This window comes from Carcharhinus amblyrhynchos, chromosome 33 (assembly GCF_965287045.1).
Source record: "Carcharhinus amblyrhynchos chromosome 33, sCarAmb.v2.hapA, whole genome shotgun sequence".
Taxonomy (NCBI): Eukaryota; Metazoa; Chordata; class Chondrichthyes; order Carcharhiniformes; family Carcharhinidae; genus Carcharhinus; species Carcharhinus amblyrhynchos.
Genome location: NC_137356.1, coordinates 21,282,796 through 21,310,563, shown reverse-complemented (window position 1 = coordinate 21,310,563; position 27,768 = coordinate 21,282,796). Strand labels below are relative to the sequence as shown.

General features: G+C 46.7%; 1 protein-coding gene across 1 annotated transcript; it reads right to left on the bottom strand.

The window, feature by feature from the left end:
• Positions 1–22,088: 22,088 nt before the first annotated feature.
• On the bottom strand, positions 22,089–27,436 carry LOC145360939 (zona pellucida sperm-binding protein 3-like). Its single transcript, XM_080216445.1, is given in 9 exon segments — positions 22,089–22,225; positions 22,304–22,438; positions 22,511–22,632; positions 22,715–22,803; positions 22,884–23,010; positions 23,098–23,275; positions 23,367–23,470; positions 23,558–23,668; positions 27,024–27,436. Coding segments are annotated over 9 exon segments (1,416 nt in total).
• Positions 27,437–27,768: the final 332 nt, after the last annotated feature.

Here is a 27,768-nt window from a genome sequence, read left to right as displayed (position 1 = left end):
TCTCACTGTGCCTGATGAATGGTATGTGATGGGTGGATAGTGAGTGATTTCCTGTCCTCACTCACTGGGAGTTATACCCACTGTCTCCAACCCTTGTCCTCTTGTCCTTCAGGTGACTGGCTTACAGAGCGCACTTTGACTGTCTACTACCTGGGTGAGCTCATTCACATTGAGGCCTCTGTTTCAATGAGCAACCACATGGCCCTGAAGCTCTACATTGACCGCTGTGTAGCTACATTGAGGCCAGGCCAGGACTCCAGGCCCAGTTACAGCATCATTGACTCCAATGGGTAAGGAGCTCTCTGCTTTCTCCAGCTCCTCCCATCTCAATGGCTTCTCTGGATTCACTTCATGTCTCTTTTCCCATCTTTCTTCAGTTGCCTCCTGGACAGCAAAGCTGAGGATTCCTTTTCAACCTTTGTATTGCCAGGAGAGGAGCGGGAGCCAGACAAGCTCCGCTTTGACCTGGATGCCTTCCGTTTCTTTGGGGATGAGCGTTCCTTGGTAAGTGGAAGCTGATCATTGGGCTCTCCATGTTGGGAGGGAGTCACTCAATAAGCACTTGTGTTGAATGTGTCCCTCAGATTTTCATCACCTGTCACCTGAGAGTTGTTCCAGTGGATTGGAGAGATTCCAGGAACAAAGCTTGTACTTGGCAGAAGATGCAGAATGTGTGAGTTCCCCCTCTCTCCCTCAGGAATGTGTTTGTGTGGAGAAATGATGCACAACCTGGTTGACTGATTTCTCTTGTTTAGCTGGACCCCATTGGAGGAATCGAGCTTTGACATTTGTGCCTGTTGCCATGTGGGGAACTGTGGGACCACAAGGGATTTGGGATTTGGATCCAGAGGAAGGAGAGATCTTGGAGCTGAAGCTGGTAGGACATTGATCCTCTAGATGTGGGAGCTCCCCGCTTTCCCCTCTCTAACTGGAATGGTTGATATTGCAGAGAGTGAAGCTGGATTGAAGTGGGAGGCTGAGGCCTCACTTGGACCCCTGCTCATTCTGGATACTGATGGGACCAAGCTGGCAACAGCCTCCCTGAATGAGGCTGAGGGAAGGATGGAGGAGAGGTCTCCAGGGGGTGAGTTGGCTGTCTGCTGGTTTCCATTTCCCCCTCAGTGTTAGCTTCACTAACCATTGGTTTCTCATTGCTTTGTAGGTGTGGAGTCTGAGGTGGTCCTGATTGTGAGCCTGACTGTGACAGCTGTCTCTCTGATCTCTGCTTCATTGATCACCTTGTTCCTGTACAGGAAACACAAACAAACTCTGTTCAACCAGTCATCAAATGATCAATAAAGCACCGCCTCCTTGTTTCTAGTGTCTGGGAGCTGATTGGTCAATGCATCCTCCATCTTAGTTCAATGGCTCCATGGGACTGATGGCTGGGCTGAGCCAATCCCAGCACAGAACTGGGCCTGCTGAGTGATTGGTTTACTGAGGGTTGAGAGAGAAACACTAACTCTCTGGATTTGATGGGCTGCTGCTGGTTTTCTGTCTGTTTCAGAGCCCAGTGTAGGGGAGGGGGTGTGATCAGGTCTGGGGGTGTCCATGTGGAGCTGAGGGTGCTTCATCTCTCCCCTGGTGATCACACCCTGGAGAGGGGCAGATCACTAAACCAGTTGTCCTCCCTGGCTGCTGAACTCTGTTCACTCAGGGATGCAGAGATGAGGAATTGACCTGGGAGGATCTTCTGCTGATCAAGCTGGCTGAGTCCTATTGGGTAGAACTGCTGGACTGTCTGTGACATGAGGGAGAAAGCGACCTCTCCACATCCTCCCCAATCTCCCTGCCACAGATACATCTGCCCATTACAGCTTTGGTTCAAGTGTCCATCCACAATCCCTTCACATGGCCCATTGCTGGCTGACATTAGCACTCTGCTAAATTGAGATGATTACAAATCTAGCAATTGTTCTGGTGTGGGAGCACTATCTGCATGGCACACAGTGGAAGCAGCCTGCAGGATGACACTAAGCAATCTCCCAAATCAATGGATCAGGTAAACACCCTGCATTCTGACGATGAAATCAGTCAGATATAAAGCACAAACAGGCCCTTCAGCTCAACTTGCAAATGGGACTAGTTCAGTTCAGGAATCCTGATAGTATCCATGGATTAGTTTTTGTCCCATATCCCTCGAAACCTTCCCCATCCATATCCCTGTCACCTGCCTTTGAAATGTTGTAATTGTCCCCATCTCCTCTGGCAGCTTGTTCTATATACACACCACCCTCTGGAAAAGGTTGCTCCTACCCTGGAGAAAAGACCTTGACTATATATCTTATTTCTGCCCCTTGTGATTTTATAAACCTTTAAGGTCCCCCCTCTTTCTCCTCAGCCCCCATGTGTCTTTTTCACTCGGCTCTCACAGTCCTACCATGAAGTCAGCAAGGAGAGACAGCAACACTGGTGCCTACCAAAGGCTTGTCCTTAACCCCTTACTATACTCAGGCAGCATGGTGGCAGTGATCTCAATTCCATTCAGTCTCAGTTGACAGTCTGTGTGGAGTTTGCACATTCTCCTCCAGGCCAAAGGTGTGCGGTTTGGGTCGGCTGGCCACACTGAATTGCCTCTTAGCCCCTGACCCTAACAGGGTAAATATGCAAGGTTTTGTGGTTCAGGCCTGAGTGGGATTGTCAGTGCAAGCTTGATGGGCTGAATGTGAGGTAATGCATTTTGGAAGGTCTAAAACAGATAAGAAATATACAGTAAATGGCAGAACCCTTCAGAGTATTGATAGACAAAGGGATCTGGGTGTCTCGGTAGACAGGTCACTGAAAGTGGCAATGCAGGTGGAGAAGGTAGTCAAGAAGGCATACGGCATGCTTGCCTTCATCGGCCGGGGCACTGAGTTTAAAAATGGCAAGTCATGTTGCAGCTTTATGGAAACTTAGTTAGGGTGAACTTGGAATATAGTGTTGAATTCTGGTCGCCAAACTAACAGAAGGATGTGGAGGCTTTGGAGAGGATTCAGAAAAGATTTCCCAGGATTTGGGGCAGTTGGATAAACTGTAGTTCGAGTATGACAGGGGTTGATGGGAGACCTGATCGAAGTCTACAAGATTGAGGCATGGTCAGAGTGGATCGTCAGAAGCTTTTTCCTGGGGTGGAAGGGTCAGTTACTCGGGGACACAGGGTTGAGGGGTAAGGTTTAAGGGAGATGTACAAGGCACATTTTTTCTTTAGAGTAGTGAGTGCCTGGAACCTGTTGCTGGGGGAAATAGTGGATGGAGATATTGTAGTGACTTTTATGGGGTGTCTTGACAAATACATAGGATGGGAATAAAGGGATACAGTCCCCAGAAGGGGCGGGGGTTTAGTTCCGTCGGGCAGCATGTTTGGTGCAGGATTGGAGAGCCAAAGGGCCTGTTCCTATGCTGTAATGTTCTTTGTTCTTTGAATGGATTCCTTCTGCATTGTAGGGTTTCTATACTCATACCGAGCTGTGACAAAATTTCTCTCCCCCACCCCCTGAACTGATTCCATTCTGAAATTTGCTGATGGCCCTGCTGTACTGGGTTAGAGCTCAAACCATGAGTGCACTGGAAAGAACATTGGTGAGACGAGAGTCTCTCAATGTCAGTAAAACTGAGGAGAGAGTCATCAACTTGCAGTGTAGTGGAGGACAGGCCCCGTCTCCATCAACAGGAATCAAGCGATCTCCATTAATTTGTTACTTTACTTGCTACTCACAGTAGAGGGAGCACTGTTCCAGAACTTTCCAGCAGAGCATGTGGCAAGCAAGGATTCTTCTGAAGTTGGTTATACGGAAATCTTTATTTTAACTGGTGCTTTGGATGGTGGTGGCTGCTACGTGGAAAATTATACATTTAAAAAGCATCCGGACACAGAGAGAGAGAGAGAGAGACGTACATCACAGAAATGTAGATTGACAGGATTTTAGATGGAGGATCCATCTCTTGCTGATGTGACACTAAACATATCGATGTAAATGAGGAACAACAAGAGAGAATCATAGAACCCTACAGTGAGGAAGGAGGCCATTTAGCCCATCGAGCCTGCACCAACTACAATCCCTCACAGACCCTATCCCCATAACCCCATGCATTGACCCTCGTCGTCCCCCTGACACTAAGGGGCAACTTACCACGGCCAATCCACCTAACCTGCACATCTTTGGGTTGTGGGAGGAAACCGGAGCACCCAGTGGAAACCCACGCAGACACAGGGAAAATGTGCCAACTCCATACAGACAGTGACCCAAGGCCTGAATTGAACCCGGGTCCCTGGCGCTGTGAGGCTGCAGGGCTAACCACTGTGCCACTGTGCTGACACTGATGTGGCCATTCAATCTCCCCACTTCCACACAACATAGAACATTACAGCACAGTACAGGCCCTTTGGCCCACAATGTTGCGCCGACCTGTGAAACCAATCTAAAGCCCATCTAACCTACACTATTCCAATATCATCCATATGTTTATCCAATGACCATTTAAATGCCCCTAACGTTGGCGAGTCCACTACTATCGCAGGCAGGGCATTCCACACCCTTATTACTTTCTGAGTAAAGAACCTACCTCTGACATCTGTCCTATATCTATCACCCCTCCATTTAAAGCTATGACCCCTCATGCTGGCCATCTCCATCTGAGGAAAAAGACTCACACTGTCCACCCTATCTAATCCTCTGATCATCTTTTATGCCTCTATTAACCTTCTTCTCTGTAACGAAAATAACCTCAAGTCAATCAGCCTTTCCTCATAAGACCTTCCCACCATACCAGGCAACATCCTTGTAAATCTGCTCTGCACTCTTTCCAATGCTTCCATATCCTTTCTATAATGTGACGACCTGAAGTGTGGGATACTCCAAGTGCGGCTGCACCAGAGTTTCGTACAGCTGCAACATGACCTCACGGCTCCGAAACTCAATCCCTCTACCAATAAAAGCTAGCACACCGTACGCCTTCTTAACAACCCTATCAACCTGGGTGCCAACTTTCAGGGATCTATGCACATGGACACCGAGATCTCTCTTTTCATCCACACTGCCAAGTATCTTACCATTAGCCCAGTACTCTGTATTCCTGTTGCTCCTTCCAAAGTGAATCATTTCACAGTTTTCCGCAGTGATGAGAACGGTGATGAAAGCTGATGAGTAGTGTGTGCGCATTCACATGACCAAACATCCAAACAGTGGCCTGGCTTTAAGGAAATCTATTGGTCGTCTCATGCTTCAGAAATGAGCCAGACGCTCACAGAGAAGCTGCTCTCGCTTCCTGCCCATGACCCCTGACCCCGGCTTTCAGAATTTCCATGGCTAAGATCAGAATTATGGAAAAGAATTCCGCTTTCCTTCCCTGTCCCGCTTCTCAAATTGAGGAATTTGGGATTTTTCCCGAATGGTACCCACTGTTGGCAATGAATGCCAGGTGGTACGGTGGCACAATGTTTAGCACTGCTGCCTCACAATGACAGGGACACGGTTTTGATTCCAGCCTTGGTGACTGTGTAGAGTTTACGCGTTCTCCCTGTGTCTGTGTGGGTTTCCTCCGCGTGCTCTGGTTTCATCCCAGATTTGTGGGTAAGGTGCATTGGCCATGCTAAATTACCTCTCAGGGTCAGGGGGACAAGCATGGTAAATACATGGGGTTACAGGTATAGGGTCTGGGTGTGATTGTTATAGGTGCAGGGTCAATGGGCTGAATGGCCTGCTTCTGCACTGCAGGGATTCTATGATTCTCTGAATCGATCTGAAATTCCTATCAACTTCCACATTGACAGACCCTCCCAATAATTGTCTGCTGATATATATAAATGATTTGGAGGAAAATGTAACTGGTTTGTTTGGTAGTTTGCAGACAGCACAAAGGTTGGTGGATTTGTGGATAGCGATGAGGACCATCAGAGGATACAGCAGGATATCGGTCAGTTGGAGACTTGGGCGGAGATGTGGCAGATGGAGTTCAATCCGGACAAATGTGAGGGAATGCATTTTGGAAGGTCTAATACAAATAGGAAATATCCAGTAAATGGCAGAACCCTTAAGATTATTGATTGGGATCTGGGTGTACAGGTAGACAGGCCACTGAAAGTGGCAATTCAGGTGGCGCATTCTTGCCTTCATCAGCTGCGGCACTGAGTTTAAAAATTGGCAAGTCATGTTACAGCTTTCTGGAATCTTAGTGAGGCCACACTTGAAATATAGTGTTCAATTCTGGTCACCACACTACCAGAAGGATGTGGAAGCTTTGGAGAGGGTGCAGAAAAGATTGACCAGGATGGTTCCAATGGCATCAAACACCCAGACTGTTCAGCATGATGTTTACTGCCATGCTGAATGATGTATTCCAGGACAGTGTTGCTGGAATCAGCCTCAAGTACAGAGTGGATGGGAAACTCTTCAACCTGAGGAGACTTCAAGCTATTTCTAAAGTGAAGGAGACTGTTCTGAGAGACTTCCTCTTTGCCAATGACTGTGCCCTGTAGACTGGCTCAGACACAGTAAGAAGTCTGACAACACCAGGTTTGAGTCCAACAGATTTATTCGATGGTAAACTCACAAGCTTGTCAGTTTCCTATCAAATAAATCGGTTGGACTTAAACCTGGTGTTGTCAGACTACTTACTGTGCTTACGCCAGTCCAACGCCGGTATCTTCACATACTGGCTCAGAGCCAGAGATGCAAGTCAGTTTGGACAAATTTTCCACAGCTTTGTGTTAACTTTGGACTCACCATCAACATTAAAAAGACTGAATTCATGCACCAGCCTGGTATGGAATGCATCAGTTATGAGGAGAACATAGAAGTTGAAGAAAGTTTGTTTGTTCCCACAGGAATGACGGAGGTTCAGGGGTGACCTGATAGAAGTCGACACTGTCAGCCGACAAGGCCTGTGGAGGATCATGTCAATGTTCGGCTGCCCCCCCAGATTCATTCAGATGGAATGCCACTTCCATGATGGTACGATGGCCAGAGCACTGGACGGCAGAGAAAATATCCTCATCAGATATTCAACTGAGCCCGAGAGAGAGAACAGCCAATGAACAGAAGGATTTGGAGAATGAGTGAAATACAGAAGATGTGACTATTTTCAATCCATGAAATCTCTCTAATCCAGGCCAATCATCAGTACTGGGGAAAGAACTGGGTAGCACGATGACACAGTGGTTAGCACTGCTGCCTCACTGCGCCACAGACCCAGGTTCAATTCGCAGCTTGGGTCACTGTCCTTGCAGAGTTGCACATTCTCTCTGTGTCTGCATGGGATTCCTCTGGGTGTTCCGGTTTCCTCCCACACTCTGAAAGACATGCTTGTTCGGTGTATTGGCCATGCTAAATTATCCCTCAGTGTCCCCGAACAGGCACCTGAATGTGGTGACTACATTTTCACAGTAGCTTCATTGCAATGTTAATGTAAGCCTACTCGTGACACTCAAAATAGGGGAGGCAGGGGAGGCAATGGCCCAGTGATATTAACACAAATTTGATAGTATTTGTTGAGAAGGTGACCAGTTGTGTAGAGCAGTTGATGGAGTTGAAATGGATTTGCCAAAGCCTTTGACAAGGTCCCACATGGGAGAATTATAAAGAAATCAAATGCACATGGGATATAGTGTAACTTTAATAAAGTGGATTCAAAATTGGCTCAGTTGTGGAGGGGGATAAGAAACGGCTGCCTTTGTGACTGGAAACCAGTGTCCAGTTGTGACGACAGGGATCTGAGCTGTGTCCCCTATTATTTATCATTTAATTAAAAGACAGGGAGCACCACTGGGGGGGTAGGATTAGTAAGTTTGCCGATGACACAGAGATTGGTCGGGAGGTTAACAGTGAGATTGTGTATCTTCAGCTACAGCAAGATATAGACGGGATGGTCAAATGGGCGGATAAGTGGCAGATGGAATTTAACCCTGAAAAGTGTGAGGCGATACACATTGGAAGGAGTAATTTGTTAAGGAATTATTCAGTGAACGGCGTGACACTAGGAAGTTCCTGAAGCACAAAGGGACCTTGGCGCGTTTGTCCACAGATCTCTGAAAGCTCAAAGGCATGTTAGTAAGATGGTGAAAAAGGCATTTGGGACATTTGCTTTTCTCATTCCAGGGATAGATGACAAAAGCTGGGAAGTCATGTTGGAGTTGTCTTGATTTGGTGAGGCCACAGCTAGAATACTGTGTGCAGTTCTGGTCGCCACTTTATAGGAAGGTCACCACCTCGTGGAACCCAGCTGGTGATAGTCAGGAGGCTGCCCCTGCCTGTGCGACTGAACTCAAACACATACCCGGAAGGCAGTGCAGTACCAGCATCAACGTTTATGCCTTAAGGGTCCACAATGGGCACCCCCGCGCTCCCACCGGTATGCTCTCCCTGCCTACCATGGCCAGTTTGTTATTGGTAGGCAACCCATTGAGGTGGCGCTTGACACCAAGGATGGTGTTGGGTTGTCATCGTCCAGACTCATGGGAACGCTGGTTATTGGGAGGGGGTGGGGAGCTGGGATGAATAATTGGACTAAATGTTTCTCTCTCTCTGCCACCATCCAATGACCCCCATCCCAACCCCATGACCCCCCCATCCACCATCATTTTGAAACTCCTGCTGAAAAAAGCAGTTTTTACACAAATTCAGCTCTTAGAATCTGTTTGGGAGAATCCCACCCAGGGTGTGCGTGAAGTTTTAAAGTTATTTTTCAATCTCCAATACCATGAAGTCAATCTAGATTCATAAAGAAATGATTGCCCTCTATTCATTGGATGAGTTGTCCATCTGGTGAACAACTAGCATCTCTAGAACCCAATAATCACCAATCTTCATTGTGGCTCAGTTATCACGTGGATGGTTTTTACCTGAGATCTCTGCGTCTTTTCCATGGCACTTTAAGACAAGCACATGCCGAGGTAGATGGGGACACAGTAGTGTCGTCACTAGATTTGTAACCCAGAGTCCCAGGTACAAATCCCACCACGGCCACTGGTGAAATTTGATTTCAATAAAAATCTAGAATTAAAAGTCGAACAATGACCATGAAATGATTGCCAATTGTTGGAAAAACCTATTTGGTTCACTAATGACCTTTAGGGATGGAAATCTGCCATTTTTACCTGGTCTGGCCAACATGAGACTGCAGATCTCCAGGTGTGTGGGTGACTCTCAAATGTGCTCTGAAATGGGGGACATTTTGGGATGGACAATGAATGCTGGTTGCAGCCAGCAACACCCACATCACATAAATGAATAAAAAATATACAACAAGAGAAAGACAAGCAGATTATTTGATCCAGGTGGAAAGTTGTTTGTTTATCTTATTTTGTTAACATGTTAAAGGTTGGAATGATTTATCCAGTTTCTCACATGAAATCAAATTGCTGCATATTTGTTGAAGCTAACAATGAAATAGCAATCGATTACGGGATGATTTGCTCTTTGTTTCTATTCCCGGAGCCAGCTGGGCATGTTTTAATTTCTATTTGTTTCCCCAGCAACATTTCAAGATCAGAGTGATGGGATATTTCAGCACAGACTTTAATTCGTTACGGAATTTATTCTGAGTTGCTGCATAAATGCAGGTATTTGTGCAAGAACTCAAAAGCTGAAGCATAAAACCGATTTCTTGGAGGACATCCGAAATGCTAATTGATACCTTATTTTGCAACATGATAATTCGCAAGTATATCGAATTCACCAGAAACATCACCCAGAGCAAGATAAAATTTCCCGAGATGACAAAGAGTAAAATGATGGAATTTCTTCGCTTCTCAATTTCAGGATCACTGGGATTCTTCCCACTGCTGTGGAGCCGGAGTCTCCTCCGGGCCCCGCTCGACACCAGAATGTGTCTAACAGTCAGCGCATTGAGCAGAAGGATCAGAAAGAAAGGAACAAACGGAGTTAAAATATAATGTATTGTTTCTACTGCTCCCCATACCCTTGAAAGAAGAAAGGTGTCTAACACGTTACAAAACCAAGGAATGTTAAACAGTGTATATTCACTGGTCAAAACAAAATACCAGAAAGTATTTTTCAATAAGAACAGCACCGTCACGCTTCCCACAACTATGGTCGCTGTTCTCTCTGTGCAATATTTTGCTTTCAACTTCTGACAACAAATTGCCACAAATCGATCAAAGGTAAAAGCAACTGTGTACCAGACTGAACAGTCAGTTATTGCATAAAGCAGGACGCCGTGTATATTACATAATTTAATGTTCCGTACAAAAAAGAAGTGTGTGACGTGAGCAATGGGAATCTGTCTGAGTATCACATCAACTATAATAACCAGTAGATCTGCCACTGCCATGGAAACCAGGTACCGAGCGACACATTTCGAGAGACCACATCGTCCTTGAGATAGGATCACAATCGTCACTAAGTTCACTGTAAGGGAGTTTGCAAAAGAAAAAGCAGCAGTATTCAATGAGATTTCAGTCTGAAATTAGAATTTTCATTACTACATATACTGAGAGTGTCTTCTTTGTGAGAGTTTCTCCTGTTGGAGACAGGCATTGCAAAAACAGCAATGGACTGTGAAATAAAGAACCAAACAGGATCAAACTCTCCATAATAGATACAGAATCTAAGTTCTTATAGTAAAAGTACATTTATTGGTGTCACAAGTAGGCTTACATTAACACTGCAATGAAGTTACTATTGAAAGATCACCAAGTCGCCACACTTCTGCACCTGTTCAGGGACACTGAGGGAGAATTTAGCACGGCCAATGCACCAAACCAGCACGACTTTCAGAATCTGCTGCAAACGTTAAGAAATGTCATTCCTGAGATGGGGATTGCTGCTCCATCTTGTAGAAAATAACAAGCTATTGTTTGTGAAAGCAGCAATCACCCAAACTTGGAAAGAACTGAAAGCTGTGTAGAATTGGGCTTTCACTGTAATAGATATCAGGCTGCTGTTGCCTGGGAGGGAGATTTGGGGCGTGGATATTCCTGTGATCACTGCTCACTGATTGTTAGAAGAAAGTGCACAAATGTGGAAACAGTACGGGTTCACAGCCCAGTTCAGCGCTGGGGCATCAAACTCTCCTCCTCCCCACACTCCATTGAGACAGAGCTTGTCCAGGGAACAGCTTTGCCGAGGCAGATTGTTCAGGGGAGATTAAAGTTGGCATTATTGGAAGAGGAACATAGAAATCTCAGCATCCTTGCCAACAGAGCCACATCAGGCAACATCCATGGACAACTTATCCAATTACTGTGTGAAAAATGATCGGGTATTTTGCTACACTTTCAGACTAACTCAGAAACGTGGAGGTGAAACGTGCTACTTCTGGATGTGGTGCCCCGTGTGATGATGCACGCACAAGCCCAGTCCCATTTCCCAGCACTTCCTGCATTGTGTTGGATGCAATGGTGTTTGCAGTGTTCCTCTAAATGCTTCTTAAGTGTTGTGAAGGGGAGAGGGAGGGGGCCGGGTAAGATGCTGTGTCGGCAAATCCGTGCAAATTCAGTGGTCTCCTTCTGCACGGCAGGGATTTGATGTTCAACTCTTTGTCTGCATATTTATCACAACTCTGTCACATTGCTGCTCTACATCTGAAAATGTGTGCAGAATAAAGACTTGGAAATGCAAATAAAGTCTTGAAAACATAACTGAGCAAATAGCAACATGCAGTTTTACATCAGGCATTGTGTCCAAATGATGTGTTAAACTATCAAAGCTTGCTATGTCCTGGTACAGCAAGCATCAGAATTTTATTCCGTGTCCTGGCTTGGGAATATACTGCTGTTCCTTCATGGTTTCCGAGTAAAAGTCCGTGGAGTCTGGAATTGCTGGCGTTCCGATATCACAAAATATAGCAGCAGAGCAAAAGCTGCTTCATCTGCACTGTCCCAAGAGCAAGAACGATTGGGCAATAAATGCTGAACACACAGATGCCCACGCCAATTCAGTAAAAGAATGAAACATCTGGCAAAGTGAGGAGGTGATCGTGTAACAAACAGAATTAGGCAGATATGTTCCAGTGTGACACATGGAGACAGATACATAGAACACACTGAACATAGCAAATTGCAATTTAGCTCACAAAATCTTAGTCAATCCAACATGTTTACCATAAATACTGGTTATATGGAAGAGCATATATAACTGTAGGAGATTAAGTGATCAATGATTATTACTTTTACAGAACATTCGTTGTTTTATTGAGAGTTTATCTAATGTCAGCTGAGTCTGTGGGCATCTGGATTAATATGTGGCCCAGCGGGAACTTTTCCAATAAGTTCATACTTCATGTTTCTTCACCATCAACAGCACTAATTCAGCATATGTTACTTACCAGGACCATCAATGGGCTGAGACAGTGAAAGGAATCCAGAGGTACAGAGGAGAAATGCCACAGTTAAACATGATGCATGGAGTTAACAGCAACACTTACAGGGAACGCCAAGAGCAGCGATGATGGGATAATATATCTTCTGCACTTCCCAGAGTGTGAATAGCATACGGAAGGTTATTGAGAATTCCCGAAGCATGTTTCGACTTTGGCAACAGAGAGTGAACCAGTCAGCACTCGAGGTTACTGAGGCATTGTGGAAGGACATTGAAAGAAGCCTCACATTTATGTGGGAGTGGAATCCACAGAGAGGAGTTTCTCTGGGGATTAAAATTACTGACAATGAATAAACAAACGCAATGTTTTCAATATTTCAATTCGAACCCTCTGAGATTTTCAAAAATGCAGCTAAGCCGACACTGGACGGACAGAAAGGGAAAGCGTTCAACAAATAACAACAACCAAAGAACAAAGAATTTACAGGGCAGGAACAGCCCTTTGGCCCTCCAAGCCTGTACCGACCATGCTGCCCGAGTGAACTCAAACCCTCTCCCCTTGCGCAGATCATATCCTCTATTCCCATTCTATTCATGGATTTTTCAAGACGCCCCTTAAAACTCACTGTTGTATCTGCTTCCATTCCTTCCCCCAGCAATGGGTTGCAGGCATCCACCACCATCTGTGTCAAAAATCTGCCTCGTATATCTCCTTTAAACCTTGCCCCTGGCACCTTAAACCTCTGCTTCCTCGTAAGTGACTCTTGCACCCAGGGAAAAAGCTTCTTACTGTCCACCTTGTCCATGCCTCACAATCTTGTTGTTCATCCATCAGGACCTCGACACCATGAGTCATTTTGAGGCTGGTTGCGGTGTGTCCGAAGATGACTGATCAGGGCCAATTCGGGTACGGAATGTCCTGGCACATATTGGGCAGATTTGTGTGGGCACTGTAGTTGTTGCGCTGGTGGCTCTGGATTTGTGCAACTGATGTTTAAGTTGTGCTTCAGCACTGCACCTTGCTTCATAAGCTTGACAGCCTTTGTGGGTGAGGCAGCAGCAGGTAGGGCGGTTTTGTGCCAGTCTTTCCCAGGTGGTCGTGTTTATGTCAAGCGACTTCAGGGAGGACTTTAGTGTGTTTTTGTAATGTTTCCTCTGCCCTCCATGCGAGCGTCTTCCAGCAGATAGTTCCCCAAAAAGGAGCTGCTTGGATATGCGCTCGTCCAGCAAATGGATGATGTTAGCGCGAGTGGGCGGACACGATCACTCCGGACTCAGGGTCAGGTTCAACAGCGGGACAGCTTTATTTTAACGTCGACGGAGGTGCAGTCAGGACAGACAGACCAAACTGTCCCGAAAGCACTCTAAAGACCCGCCGCAATGGGTTACAGTTATACCTGAACTTCAATACATTGTACAATTCAAATACTAATGTTTTGTTTCCAGTATTCGACTCTGACCATCCTGTTTCAATGTCTTCAAGTATTGTAACGATGTTTTTAAGTGTGTGTTAATGGTTTCTGTCTGATGGGTTTATTAATGGTCTAGAATCTCCGGGGTTTGAACAATGGGTGTTTGACTGATCTCAGGAAGTTTGTGGGGCCAGGGATGCTTCCTTAGTTATGCTAATCCTTAGGTTTCTCCATAGAGGGTTGCTTGATTAGAGCAGAGGTGCTGATTTGGTTGGATGGGGATGTACTTTTTAATTTCCATCCTGTAGGTGCCATCCTGTCCGGTTCCCTTTGTGTGCGAGCCCTCATTTGCATTCTAAAAGCATGTCCTTGCCTGCGAGTCTGTGTCTGTTCCCTTGTGACGTTTAGTGGGGAGGCTCTGAGTGCAACTTTACTCTGCTTCCATATTGTGTACCCAATTTCAGAAAATTTATTGTCCGATAACAATGACATGACCTGCCCACCGGGTCTGTGCTCTCATCAGCCGTGTGTGGACTGATGGTAGACTCGCTCCAGAGAGAACTTCAGTGTCTGGTACTTTGTCTTGCATCTAATGTGTAATATTCTGCGAAGACAAGTCATGTGGAAATGATTGAGCTGTCTTGCATGCCTTCGATAGACAGTCCACATTTCACAGGCATACAGGAGGGTAGTGAGTACCGCGGTGCTGTAGACCTTCAGTTTTGTTTGTGAGCTGATTCCTCGATGTTCCCATACAGTGGAGCGCAGTCTACCGAAAGCAGAACTTGCCTTTGCTATTCTGCAGTTAACTTCTGTATCAATAGTCACTGCTTGGGAGAGGGTGCTGCTAAGATCAGTGAACTGGTCCACTGCCTGTAGTTTCTGTCCTTTGATTGTGATTATGGGTTCTGTGTACGGTACATGAGGAGCAGGCTGGTGCATGACTTCAGTCTTTTTAATGTTGATGGTGAGTTCAAAGTTGTCACAAGCTGTGGAAAATTTGTCCATACTGACTTGTATCTCTGGCTCTGAGCCAGTGAACAGGGCGCAGTCATCGGCAAAGAGGAAGTATCTCAGAACAGTCTCCTTCACTTTGGTAATGGCTTGAAGTCTCCTCAGGTTGAAGAGTTTCCCATCCACTCTGTACTTGAGGCTGATTCCAGCAACACTGTCCTGGAATACATCATTCAGCATGGCAGTAAACATCATGCTGAACAGTCTGGGTGTTTGACACCATTGGTGACTGGGAAAGCCTTCAAAGTTTCTCTGCCGTCCAGTGCTCTGGCCATCGTACCATCATGGAACTGGCATTCCATCTGAATGAATCTGGGGGGGCAGCCGAACATTGACATGATCCTCCACAGGCCTTGTCGGCTGACAGTGTCGACTTCTATCAGGTCACCCCTTAACCTCCGTCATTCTTGTGGGAACAAACAAACTTCCTTCAACTTCCATATTCTCATAACTGATGCCCTCCATACCAGACAACATCCTGGTGAATCTTTTCTACACCCTCTCCAAAGCTTCCACATCCTTCTGGTAGTGTGGTGACCAGGATTGAACTCTATATTCCAAGTGCGGTCTCACTAAGGTTCTATAAAGCTGCAACATGACTTGCCAATTTTTAAACTCACTGCCCCGGCCGATGAAGGCAAGCATGCCGTATGCCTTCTTGACTACCTTCTCCACCTGCATTGCCTCTTTCAGTGACCTGTGTACCTGCACACCCAGATCCCTCTCTCTATCAATACTCTGCCATTTACTGTATATTTCCTATTTGTATTAGACCTTCCAAAATGCATTCCCTCACATTTGTCCAGATTAAACTCCATCTGCCACATCTTCACCCAAGTCTCCAACTAATCGATATCCTGCTGTATCCTCTGATGGTCCTCATCGCGATCCGCAAATCCACCAATCTTTGTGCTGTCTGCAAACTTACCAAACAAACCAGTTACATTTTCCTGCAAATCATTTATATATAAATAATTATAAAATTATAATATCATAATTATTATAAAATTAATCATTATAATTATATTCATCATTTAATAAATAATTATAAATGATAAATAAATTAGAGCCAGAAGGGGACATGAGAAGGCCTTGGTGGGTAAGATTAAGGAGAATCCCAAGGCCTTCTACAAATATGTTTAGAGTAAAAGGATGAGAAGAGAAGGGATTGGACCGATAAAAGGTTAAGGGGGAAAAGTCTGTGTGGAACCGGAAGAAATAGCAGAGGTGCTTAATGAGTACTTTGCCTCGGTATTCACGGTGGAAAGTGATCTGGGAGGTTGTACTACAGGTTTGCGGCAGACTGAAAAGATTGAGTATGTGGATGTTAAGAAAGAGGATGTGTTGGAACTTTTAAATTCTATAAAGATAGATAAGTCGCCGGGACCGGATGGGATGTACCCCAGGTTTCTGTGGGAGGTGAGGGAAGTGATTGCAGAGCCCCTGGCGATGATCTTTGCATTGTCGATGGAGACGGAAGAGGTTCTGGAGGATTGGAGGATTACGGATGTGGTTCCTATTTTCAAGAAAGGGAACAGGGATAGCCCGGGAAATTACCACCCGGTGAGTCTAACCTCAGTAGTTGGTAAGTTGATGGAGAGGATTCTGAGGGACAAGATTTATGAGCATTTGGAGAAGTTTAGAATGATCAGAAATAGTCAGCACGGCTTTGTCAAGGGCAGGTCGTGCCTAACGAGCCTAGTTGAGTTCTTTGAGAATGTGACTGAACACATTGACGAAGGAAGAGCGGTGGATGTGGTTTACATGGACTTCAGCAAGGCGTTTGATAAGGTCCCCCATGCAAGACTTCTTGAGATGGTGAGAGAGCATGGGATCCAAGGGGCTTTGGCCTTGTGGATCCAGAACTGGCTTGCCTGCAGAAGGCAGAGAGTGGTTGTGGATGGGTCTTTTTCTGCATGGAGGTCGGTCACCAGTGGAGTGCCCCAGGGATCTGTTCTAGGACCCTTGCTGTTTGTCATTTTCATAAATGACCTGGATGAGGAAGTGGAGGGATGGGTTAGTAAGTTCGCCGATGAGACAAAGGTTGGTGATGTTGTGGATAGTCTGGAGGGATGTCAGAAGTTGCAGCGAGACATAGATAGGATGCAAGACTGGGTGGAGAAGTGGCAGATGGATTTCAATGCAGATAAATGTGCAGTGGTCCATTTTGGCAGGTCCAATGGGATGAAGGAGTATAATATCAAGTAGGAGTCTTAGCAGTGTTGAGGAGCAGAAGGATCTTTGGGGTCCGGGTCTATAGGACTCTTAAATCAACCTCGCAGGTGGAGGATGTGGTCAAGAAGGCGTATGGTGTACTGGCCTTCATTAATCGAGGGATTGAGTTTAGGAGTCGGGAGGTAATGCTGCAACTTTATAAGACCCTTGTCAGGCCCCACTTGGAGTGATGTGCGCAGTTCTGGTTGCCTCACTATAGGAAGGATGTGGAAGCTATTGAGAGGGTGCAGAGGAGATTTACAAGGGTGTTGCCTGGATTGGGAGGCATGCCTTATGAAGATAGGTTGAGGGAGCGAGGTCTCTTCTCCCTGGAGAGACGAAGGTTGAGAGGCGACCTGATAGAGGTTTATAAGATGTTGAGAGGAATAGATAGGGTGGATTCTCGGAGGCTATTTCCCAGGGCTGAAATGGTCACTATAAGAGGACACAGGTTGAAGGCGCTGGGGAGGAAGTACAGATGAGATGTTCAGGGTAAGTTTTTCACTCAGATGGAGGTGAGAGAGTGGAATTGGCTGCCATCGGTGGTGGTGGAGGCAAACTCGCTGGGGTTTTTTAAAAGACTTCTGAATGAGTACATGGGATTGAATGAGATTGGGAGTGACAGGTAGTTCTATGGCCTGACAGGTCTGGATGTGATTGGCGCAACTTGTGGGCCGAAGGGCCTGTTTGTGCTGTAGTGTTCTATGTTTTACATCAGCAGACAATTATTGGGAGGGTCTGTCAATGTGGAAGTTGATAGGAATTTCAGATCGATTCAGAGAATCATAGAATCCCTGCAGTGCAGAAGCAGGCCATTCAGCCCATTGACCCTGCACCTATAACAATCACACCCAGACCCTATACCTGTAACCCCATGCATTTACCATGCTTGTCCCCCTGACCCTGAGAGGTAATTTAGCATGGCCAATGCACCTTACCCACAAATCTGGGATGAAACCAGAGAACGCAGAGGAAACCCACACAGACACAGGGAGAACGTGTAAACTCTACACAGTCACCAAGGCTGGAATCAAAACCGTGTCCCTGTCATTGTGAGGCAGCAGTGCTAAACATTGTGCCACCGTACCACCCGGCATTCATTGCCAACAGTGGGTACCATTCGGGAAAAATCCCAAATTCCTCAATTTGAGAAGCGGGAGAGGGAAGGAAAGCGGAATTCTTTTCCATAATTCTGATCTTAGCCGTGGAAATTCTGAAAGCCGGGGTCAGGGGTCATGGGCAGGAAGCAAGAGCAGCTTCTCTGTGAGCGTCTGGCTCATTTCTGAAGCATGAGACGACCAATAGATTTCCTTAAAGCCAGGCCACTGTTTGAATGTTTGGTCATGTGAATGCGCACACACTACTCATCAGCTTTCATCACCGTTCTCATCACTGCGGAAAACTGTGAAATGATTCACTTTGGAAGGAGCAACAGGAATACAGAGTACTGGGCTAATGGTAAGATACTTGGCAGTGTGGATGAATAGAGAGATCTCGGTGTCCATGTGCATAGATCCCTGAAAGTTGGCACCCAGGTTGATAGGGTTGTTAAGAAGGCGTACGGTGTGTTAGCTTTTATTGGTAGAGGGATTGAGTTTCGGAGCCGTGAGGTCATGTTGCAGCTGTACGAAACTCTGGTGCAGCCGCACTTGGAGTATCCCACACTTCAGGTCGTCACATTATAGAAAGGATATGGAAGCATTGGAAAGAGTGCAGAGCAGATTTACAAGGATGTTGCCTGGTATGGTGGGAAGGTCTTATGAGGAAAGGCTGATTGACTTGAGGTTATTTTTGTTGGAGAGAAGAAGGTTAATAGAGGCATAAAAGATAATCTGAGGATTAGATAGGGTGGACAGTGTGAGTCTTTTTCCTCAGATGGAGATGGCCAGCATGAGGGGTCATAGCTTTAAATGGAGGGGTGATAGATATAGGACAGATATCAGAGGTAGGTTCTTTACTCAGAGAGTAATAAGGGAGTGGAATGCCCTGCCTGCAATAGTAGTGGACTTGTCAACATTAACGGCATTTAAATGGTCATTGGATAAACATATGGATGATATTGGAATAGTGTCGGTTAGATGGGCTTTAGATTGGTTTCACAGGTCGGCACAACATCGTGGGCCGAAGGGCCTGTACTGTGCTGGAATGTTCTATGTTGTGTGGAAGTGGGGAGATTGAATGGCCACATCAGTGTCAGCACAGTGGCACAGTGGTTAGCCCTGCAGCCTCAGAGCGCCAGGGACCCGGGTTCAATTCAGGCCTTGGGTCACTGTCTGTATGGAGTTGGCACATTTTCCCAGTGTCTGCGTGGGTTTCCACTGGGTGCTCCGGTTTCCTCCCACAACCCAAAGATGTGCAGGTTAGGTGGATTGGCCGTGGTAAATTGCCCCTTAGTGTCAGGGGACAACGAGGGTCAATGCATGGGGTTATGGGGATATGGTCTGTGAGGGATTGTAGTTGGTGCAGGCTCGATGGGCTAAATGGCCTCCTTCCTCACTGTAGGATTCTATGATTCTCTCTTGTTATTCCTCATTTACATCGATATGTTTAGTGTCACATCAGCAAGAGATGGATCCTCCATCTAAAATCCTGTCAATCTACATTTCTGTGATGTATGTCTCTCTCTCTCTCTGTGTCTGGATGCTTTTTAAATGTATAATTTTCCATGTAGCAACCACCACCATCCAAAGCACCAGTTAAAACAAAGATTTCCGTATAACCAACTTCAGAAGAATCCTTGCTTGCCCCATGCTCTGCTGGAAAGTTCTGGAACAGTGCTCCCTCTACTGTGAGTAGCAAGTAAAGTAACAAATTAATGGAGATCACTTGATTCCTGTTGATGGAGACGGGGCCTGTCCTCCACTACACTGCAAGTTAATGACTCTGTCCTCAGTTTTACTGACATTGAGAGACTCTCGTCGCACCAATGTTCTTTCCAGTGCACTCATGGTTTGAGCTCTAACCCAGTACAGCAGGGCCATCAGCAAATTTCAGAATGGAATCAGTTCAGGGGGTGGAGGAGAGAAATTTTGTCACAGCTCGGTATGAGTATAGAAACCCTACAATGCAGAAGGAATCCATTCAAAGAACAAAGAACATTACAGCATAGGAACAGGCCCTTTGGCTCTCCAATCCTGCACCAAACATGCTGCCCGACTGAACTAAACCCCCGACCCTTCTGGGGACTGTATCCCTTTATTCCCATCCTATGTATTTGTCAAGACACCCCATAAAAGTCACTACAATATCTCCATCCACTATTGTCCCCAGCAACAGGTTCCAGGCACCCACTACTCTAAAAAAAATGTGCCTTGTACATCTCCTTTAAACCTTGCCCCTTAACCCTGTGTCCCCGAGTAACTGACCCTTCCACCCCAGGAAAAAGCTCCTGACGATCCACTCTGACCATGCCTCAAGCTTGTAGACTTCAATCAGGTCTCCCATCAACCCCTGTCATACTAGGAGAAATACCCAGTTTATCCAACTGCCCCAAATCCTGGGAAATCTTTTCTGAATCCTCTCCAAAGCCTCCACATCCTTCTGTTAGTCTGGCGACCAGAATTCAACACTATATTCCAAGTTCAGCCAAACTAAGGTTCTATAAAGCTGCAACATGACTTGCCAATTTTTAAACTCAGTGCCCCAGCCGATGAAGGCAAGCATGCCGTATGCCTTCTTGACGACCTTCTCCACCTGCATTGCCTCTTTCAGTGACCTGTCTACCTAGACACCCAGATCCCTTTGTCTATCAATACCCTGAAGGCTTCTGCCATTTACTGTATATTTCTTATCTGTTTTAGACCTTCCAAAATGCATTACTTCACATTCAGCCCATCAAGCTTGCACTGACAATCCCACTCAGGCCCAAACCACAAAACCTTGCATATTTACCCTGTTAGGGTCAGGGGGCTAAGAGGCAATTCAGTGTGGCCAGCCGACCCAAACCGCACACCTTTGGCCTGGAGGAGAATGTGCAAACTCCACACAGACTGTCAACTGAGACTGAATGGAATTGAGATCACTGCCACCATGCTGCCTGAGTATAGTAAGGGGTTAAGGACAAGCCTTTGGTAGGCACCAGTGTTGCTGTCTCTCCTTGCTGACTTCATGGTAGGACTGTGAGAGCCCAGTGAAAAAGACACATGGGGGCTGAGGAGAATTAGGGGGAACCTTAAAGGTTTATAAAATCACAAGAGACATAAATAAGATATATAGTCAAGGTCTTTTCTCCAGGGTAGGAGCAACCTTTTCCAGAGGGTGGTGTGTATATAGAACAAGCTGCCAGAGGAGATGGGGACAATTACAACATTTCAAAGGCAGGTGACAGGTATATGGATGGGGAAGGTTTAGAGGGATATGGGACAAACACTGATCCATGGATACGATCAGGTTTCCTGAACTGAACTAGTCTCATTTGCAAGTTGAGCTGAAGGGCCTGTTTGTGCTTTATATCTGACTGATTTCATCGTCAGAATGCAGGGTGTTTACCTGATCCATTGATTTGGGAGATTGCTTAGTGTCATCCTGCAGGCTGCTTCCACTGTGTGCCATGCAGATAGTGCTCCCACACCAGAACAATTGCTAGATCTGTAATCATCTCAATTGAGCAGAGTGCTAATGTCAGCCAGCAATGGGCCATGTGAAGGGATTGTGGATGGATACTTGAACCAAAGCTGTAATGGGCAGTTGTATCTGTGGCAGGGAGATTGGGGAGGATGTGGAGAGGTCGCTTTCTCCCTCATGTCACAGACAGTCCAGCAGTTCTACCCAATAGGACTCAGCCAGCTTGATCAGCAGAACATCCTCCCAGGTCAATTCCTCATCTCTGCATCCCTGAGTGAACAGAGTTCAGCAGCCAGGGAGGACAACTGGTTTAGTGATCTGCCCCTCTCCAGGGTGTGATCACCAGGGGAGAGATGAAGCACCCTCAGCTCCACATGGACACCCCCAGACCTGATCACACCCCCTCCCCTACACTGGGCTCTGAAACAGACAGAAAACCAGCAGCAGCCCATCAAATCCAGAGAGTTAGTGTTTCTCTCTCAACCCTCAGTAAACCAATCACTCAGCAGGCCCAGTTCTCTGCTGGGATTGGCTCAGCCCAGCCATCAGTCCCATGGAGCCATTGAACTAAGATGGAGGATGCATTGACCAATCAGCTCCCAGACACTAGAAACAAGGAGGCGGTGCTTTATTGATCATTTGATGACTGGTTGAACAGAGTTTGTTTGTGTTTCCTGTACAGGAACAAGGTGATCAATGAAGCAGAGATCAGAGAGACAGCTGTCACAGTCAGGCTCACAATCAGGACCACCTCAGACTCCACACCTACAAAGCAATGAGAAACCAATGGTTAGTGAAGCTAACACTGAGGGGGAAATGGAAACCAGCAGACAGCCAACTCACCCCCTGGAGACCTCTCCTCCATCCTTCCCTCAGCCTCATTCAGGGAGGCTGTTGCCAGCTTGGTCCCATCAGTATCCAGAATGAGCAGGGGTCCAAGTGAGGCCTCAGCCTCCCACTTCAATCCAGCTTCACTCTCTGCAATATCAACCATTCCAGTTAGAGAGGGGAAAGGGGGGAGCTCCCACATCTAGAGGATCAATGTCCTACCAGCTTCAGCTACAAGATCTCTCCTTCCCCTGGATCCAAATCCCAAATCCCTTGTGGTCCCACAGTTCCCCACATGGCAACAGGCACAAATGTCAAAGCTCGATTCCTCCAATGGGGTCCAGCTAAACAAGAGAAATCAGTCAACCAGGTTGTGCATCATTTCTCCACACAAACACATTCCTGAGGGAGAGAGGGGGAACTCACACGTTCTGCATCTTCTGCCAAGTACAAGCTTTGTTCCTGGAATCTCTCCGATCCACTGGAACAACTCTCAGGTGACAGGTGATGAAAATCTGAGGGACACATTCAACACAAGTGCTTATTGAGTGACTCCCTCCCAACATGGAGAGCCCAATGATCAGCTCCCACTTACCAAGGAACGCTCATCCCCAAAGAAACGGAAGGCATCCAGGTCAAAGCGGAGCTTGTCCGGCTCCCGCTCCTCTCCTGGCAACACAAAGGTTGAAAAGGAATCCTCAGCTTTGCTGTCCAGGAGGCAACTGAAGAAAGATGGGAAAAGAGACATGAAGTGAATCCAGAGAAGCCATTGAGATGGGAGGAGCTGGAGAAAGCAGAGAGCTCCTTACCCATTGGAGTCAATGATGCTGTAACTGGGCCTGGAGTCCTGGCCTGGCCTCAATGTAGCTACACAGCGGTCAATGTAGAGCTTCAGGGCCATGTGGTTGCTCATTGAAACAGAGGCCTCAATGTGAATGAGCTCACCCAGGTAGTAGACAGTCGAAGTGCGCTCTGTAAGCCAGTCACCTGAAGGACAAGAGGACAAGGGTTGGAGACAGTGGGTGTAACTCCTACTGAGTGAGGACAGGAAATCACTCACTATCCACCCATCACATACCATTCATCAGGTGCAGTGAGAATTACAGATGCCCTTCTCCAGACCTGGTGGAGCTGAATGGGATCCAGGTGGGTTTGATGGGGTCACTGCTCACATTGCCCTTCCTGGAAAGAAAGTGGAGCCATTTTAGGACAAAGTCAGAGGTCACGAGCAGCTGGAGATCTTATTGACAATCGAGGAAAGATTCTCACCTCAAATAACGACACTCAATGGGAACGACAGCTCCATTGGTTCTCACAATAACAGATCCACGATACTCTGGGCTGTGGCTCAGGTGGGTGCTGTAGATCAGGAAATCTCCACTCATCTGAAAGACAGCAGCTTAAGGAATGAAGAACTGATGTGAAATGAGAATGTTCTACACTGGGGTTAACAATGAACTCATCCCATTAGAACAATTCTTCATGGGGTGATTGACAGGGTCAGTGTGAAGAGGCTGTGCCCCCCTCCTCCCCAGGCTGGCAAGAGTCTGTTGGGGTTGTGGGGGGGGCGGGGGGGGAGTCCAATGTTGGAGTGGGGTAAACAGTAGGAAGTCTGACAACACCAGGTTACAAACAGACCATTGTTCACAAACTACCCAGCCTTCAGGAGAACAGTGACCACAACCCCACACAACCCTGTCACAGCAACCTCTGCAAGACATGCCGGATCATCAACATGGATGACATCACATGTGAGAATACCATCCACCAGGTACACGGGAAATACTCTTGCAACTCAGCCAACATTGTCTACCTGATACACTGCAGGAAAGGATGTCCCGAAGCATGGTACATTGGGGAGACCATGCAGACGCTATGACAACAGATGAATGAACATTGCTCGACAATCACCAGGCAAGACTGTTCCCTTCCTGTTGCCAAACACTTCAGTGGTTATGGGCATTTGGCCTCTGACCTTTGGTTAAGCCTTCTCCAAGGCAGCCTTCACAACACAACAGTACAGAGTCGCTGAGCAGAGACTGATAGCCAAGTTCCACACACGAGGACAGCATCAACCGGGATCTTGGGTTCATGCCGCACTATCTCACCCCCATGACTTGCCTGGGTTTGCATAACCTCACTGTCCTGTCTGGAGACATTGCGCATCTCTTTAACCTGGGCTTAATGCTCTTTCCACTCACATTGTCGGCCTCTTTAAGACTTGAACAGCAGGTTAGTTGTAAAGATTCACATTCTAATCAGTAATCTGTAAACTGTCTGTGCTTTATATGCTCTGTCTGAGGCCAGAACTCTCCATTCACCTGATGAAGGGGCAAACCTCAAAAGCTTGAGTTTACTAACAAATAAATTGGTTGGACTTAAACCTGGTGTTGTCTGACTTCTTACAGGGGAGGGGGGAAAGAGAAGAGGAGAGAGTGATCTCAGGACAGGGGTCAGTCATTTAGGATTAACGTGGTCAGGAATTTCTCCATCCGGCAGTGAATGAATCCAAGAACAAAGAACAGCCCGGCACGGGAAACAGGCCCTTCGGCCCAACGAGCCCATACTGCCATCTTAAAGCATTTTCCTACACCTACCCTGCCCCGTGTGTATGTGAATGGTACCCCTATTGTAACCAGATTCAGGGGAGAATAGTGTAGGGACAATTTGTTACACCAGTCAGCCTAACAGCACATCTTTGGGGTGTGGGAGGAAACCGGAGCACCCGGAGGAATCCCACGCAACCACAGGGAGAATGAGCAAACTCCCACAGACACCGGCCCAAATCCATGTATCTGCACAGCGAGCAGTGATAGTCACTGAGCTGTTGTGGTTCCCGTCTGCTGGTCCAGGTTTAAGCACACACATCGACACAAAGTACTAGACCACTCTCGAAATATCCAAGAGCAGCCCACGCACAACCCACCGTGTGCATGCCCCTCGTTTGACAACAAGGTGGACCGACACCTGTGAATTAAAAGAGACAAAACATTAACATGTAGTATTACATTTCCAGTAACGTCCCGAGGCTCTGACCCTTTTTAAAACCGTCTCCTTATAACCCTCCATCCCTGTTTCACTCATGTGCCTATTTAAGTAGATCTTAAACAAGTCCAGCGTGCCTGCCTCCACCACCTTACTTTGTAGCGCATTCCATACCCCCATGACCCTGTGTGAAGAACCTCCCTCTAGTATCCAAATTATACTTCTCCCCCCCTCACCCTTAGATTGTGACCCCTTCTGATATTTGTCTCCAGTCTAGGAAAAAGCCTGCCACTGTTGATTCTATCTATACCCTTCATTATTTTATACACCTCTATCAGATCCCCCTTAATCTCCGTCTTTCTAAGGAGAAGAGCCCCAGTTTACCCAATCTTTCCTCATAACCAGTCCTTCCATACCAGGCAGCATCCTGGTAAACCTCCTCTGCACTCTCTCCAGGTCCTTCTGGTGGAAAGGTGACCAGAACTGGACACAGTACTCCAAATGCGGTCTAACCAACGTTCTGTACAACTGCAGCATCAGACACCAGCGCTTATACTCTATACCCCGCTCTACAAAGGCTAGCATTCCATAAGCTTCCTTCGCAACCTTCTCCGCCTGGCTTACCGCCTTCAGAGACTTGTGCACTTGCACTCCCAGGTCCCTCTGCATTTCTATACTCTGAATTGGTCTACCTTTTATCATGTAACTCCTCCCTACACTATTCCTTCCAAAATGCATCACCTCATTTGTCAGGATTGAATCCCATCTGCCATCTATCTGCCCAATATACCAGCCTATCTATATCCTGCTGTGTCACCTGACACTCCTCCTCACTATCCACCAATCCTGCAATATTGGGGTCATCTGCAAACTTGCTGATCACACCACGTACACCCCCTTCCAAGTCATTTATATATATTACAAAGAGAAGAGGTCCCAGTACTGAGCCCTGCAGCACACCACTGGTGACAGACCTCCAGCTAGAAAAGGACCCTTCCACTACAACTCTGTCTGTGGAATTCTCTCCAGCCCCAGAGAGCCAGGAATGGTCACTCACTGAGGATATTCAGGACAGAGGCATTTCTTTCCGGCCATTGAGGGAATCATATTGTAAAGACAGGAACATGGAGGCTGTGGGAAGCTCAGTCCTGATCATAATGACTGGGGAACGGGCTGAAGGGCCTCATCTGGTTAGCAGTGTTGCTATGCAACCTCAGCCCTTGCTGCAAGGAGAGATCATTAGCACAAGACCAGAATTAACAGGGAAGGGATTCAATAAAAGCTTCAGTTCACAGGAAAAGGAGCTACAAGTTCTCAGGAATTGGGAGCAGGGAAATAGCACAGTTTGGAATCAGGGAACCTTTTATTCCAATGACTGGGAAAGTGGGAAGTGTGGAGTTCCTCTTTAGTCCAATCCATCTCAACTCCCATTTCATTCAGATTCAACCCATTTCTATTCAACTGGACTGAAACTCAACCCTCAGTTGAGTTGATCTGAATGAGGGGGAAGTCAAACTGAAAAATCCTCAAAATAGGAAAAGCTGGGAGGAAGCAAAGAGAAGCTTCCAGAACAATGGGGCTGGAGAGACTCAGACCAGTGAAAGTCAAATCCTGAATAGAAAGCTAGTTTGGCCTTTAGAAAGCAGGAGACAGCTATCTCCTCAATATCAATGAGATCTGACCAAGTGTTGGAGTGAAGAGTGGGGAACAACCTCCAGCCCCAGCTCAGAGGCAGAGTTTGAGGATTCACATTCCCTGCAATCTGCTGCCACACTCATGGAGCCCATAGTCAAAGAGGACAGTGTGGTTCTGAGAGTAGATCCTGGTTGGCCGACAACCTGCTGTCCCCAGGGTCAGATCAGCAGCTTTAACCAGGTGCCTGGTTCCAAATAAATCCAGCTGGACCCTGAGCAGCAGCTTGTCCTCTCCACACTGCACCCTCACACTCTGCACTGGAGACACACCTTGACCCTCAGACACACGCAAATGGGAATCAAAGGGAGGCCCAGGAGGAGGGAGTGTCTGAGGCCTCGGGGTGGCTTTGACTATTCCCCATGGAAACTGTTGCCACGTATCAGAGCAACAAACAGCTCCAACTAACACCAGCACTGGGAAGAAACCCCTCACTCCAAAATCCCCCATCATAACAAACAACTCAAGCATCCCTTCAGGCACCAAGTAACACCTTTTATACACACAGCCCACACTCAGCTGACAGCAATTTACACACACACACACCCCCCGGGGCTTTTTTTTAACCAATCAGGTTGTTTTTTCCCAATGATATAGACTGTATTTTTTAATTTTTTTTTACAGAGCCAAAATTTTATTTCCAAATGCAGCAAAGTTGACATTTCCATTCGAATCCCAGTCGTTCTTTTGGGTGGGTTGATCCAAGTAAACAAACTTAAATTACGTTCGGACAAAGAAAAAGGGGGCGGCTCCCCAAAAGGAGGGGGAACGGCCCGAACAGAAACAAAGGAAACTTAAAACGA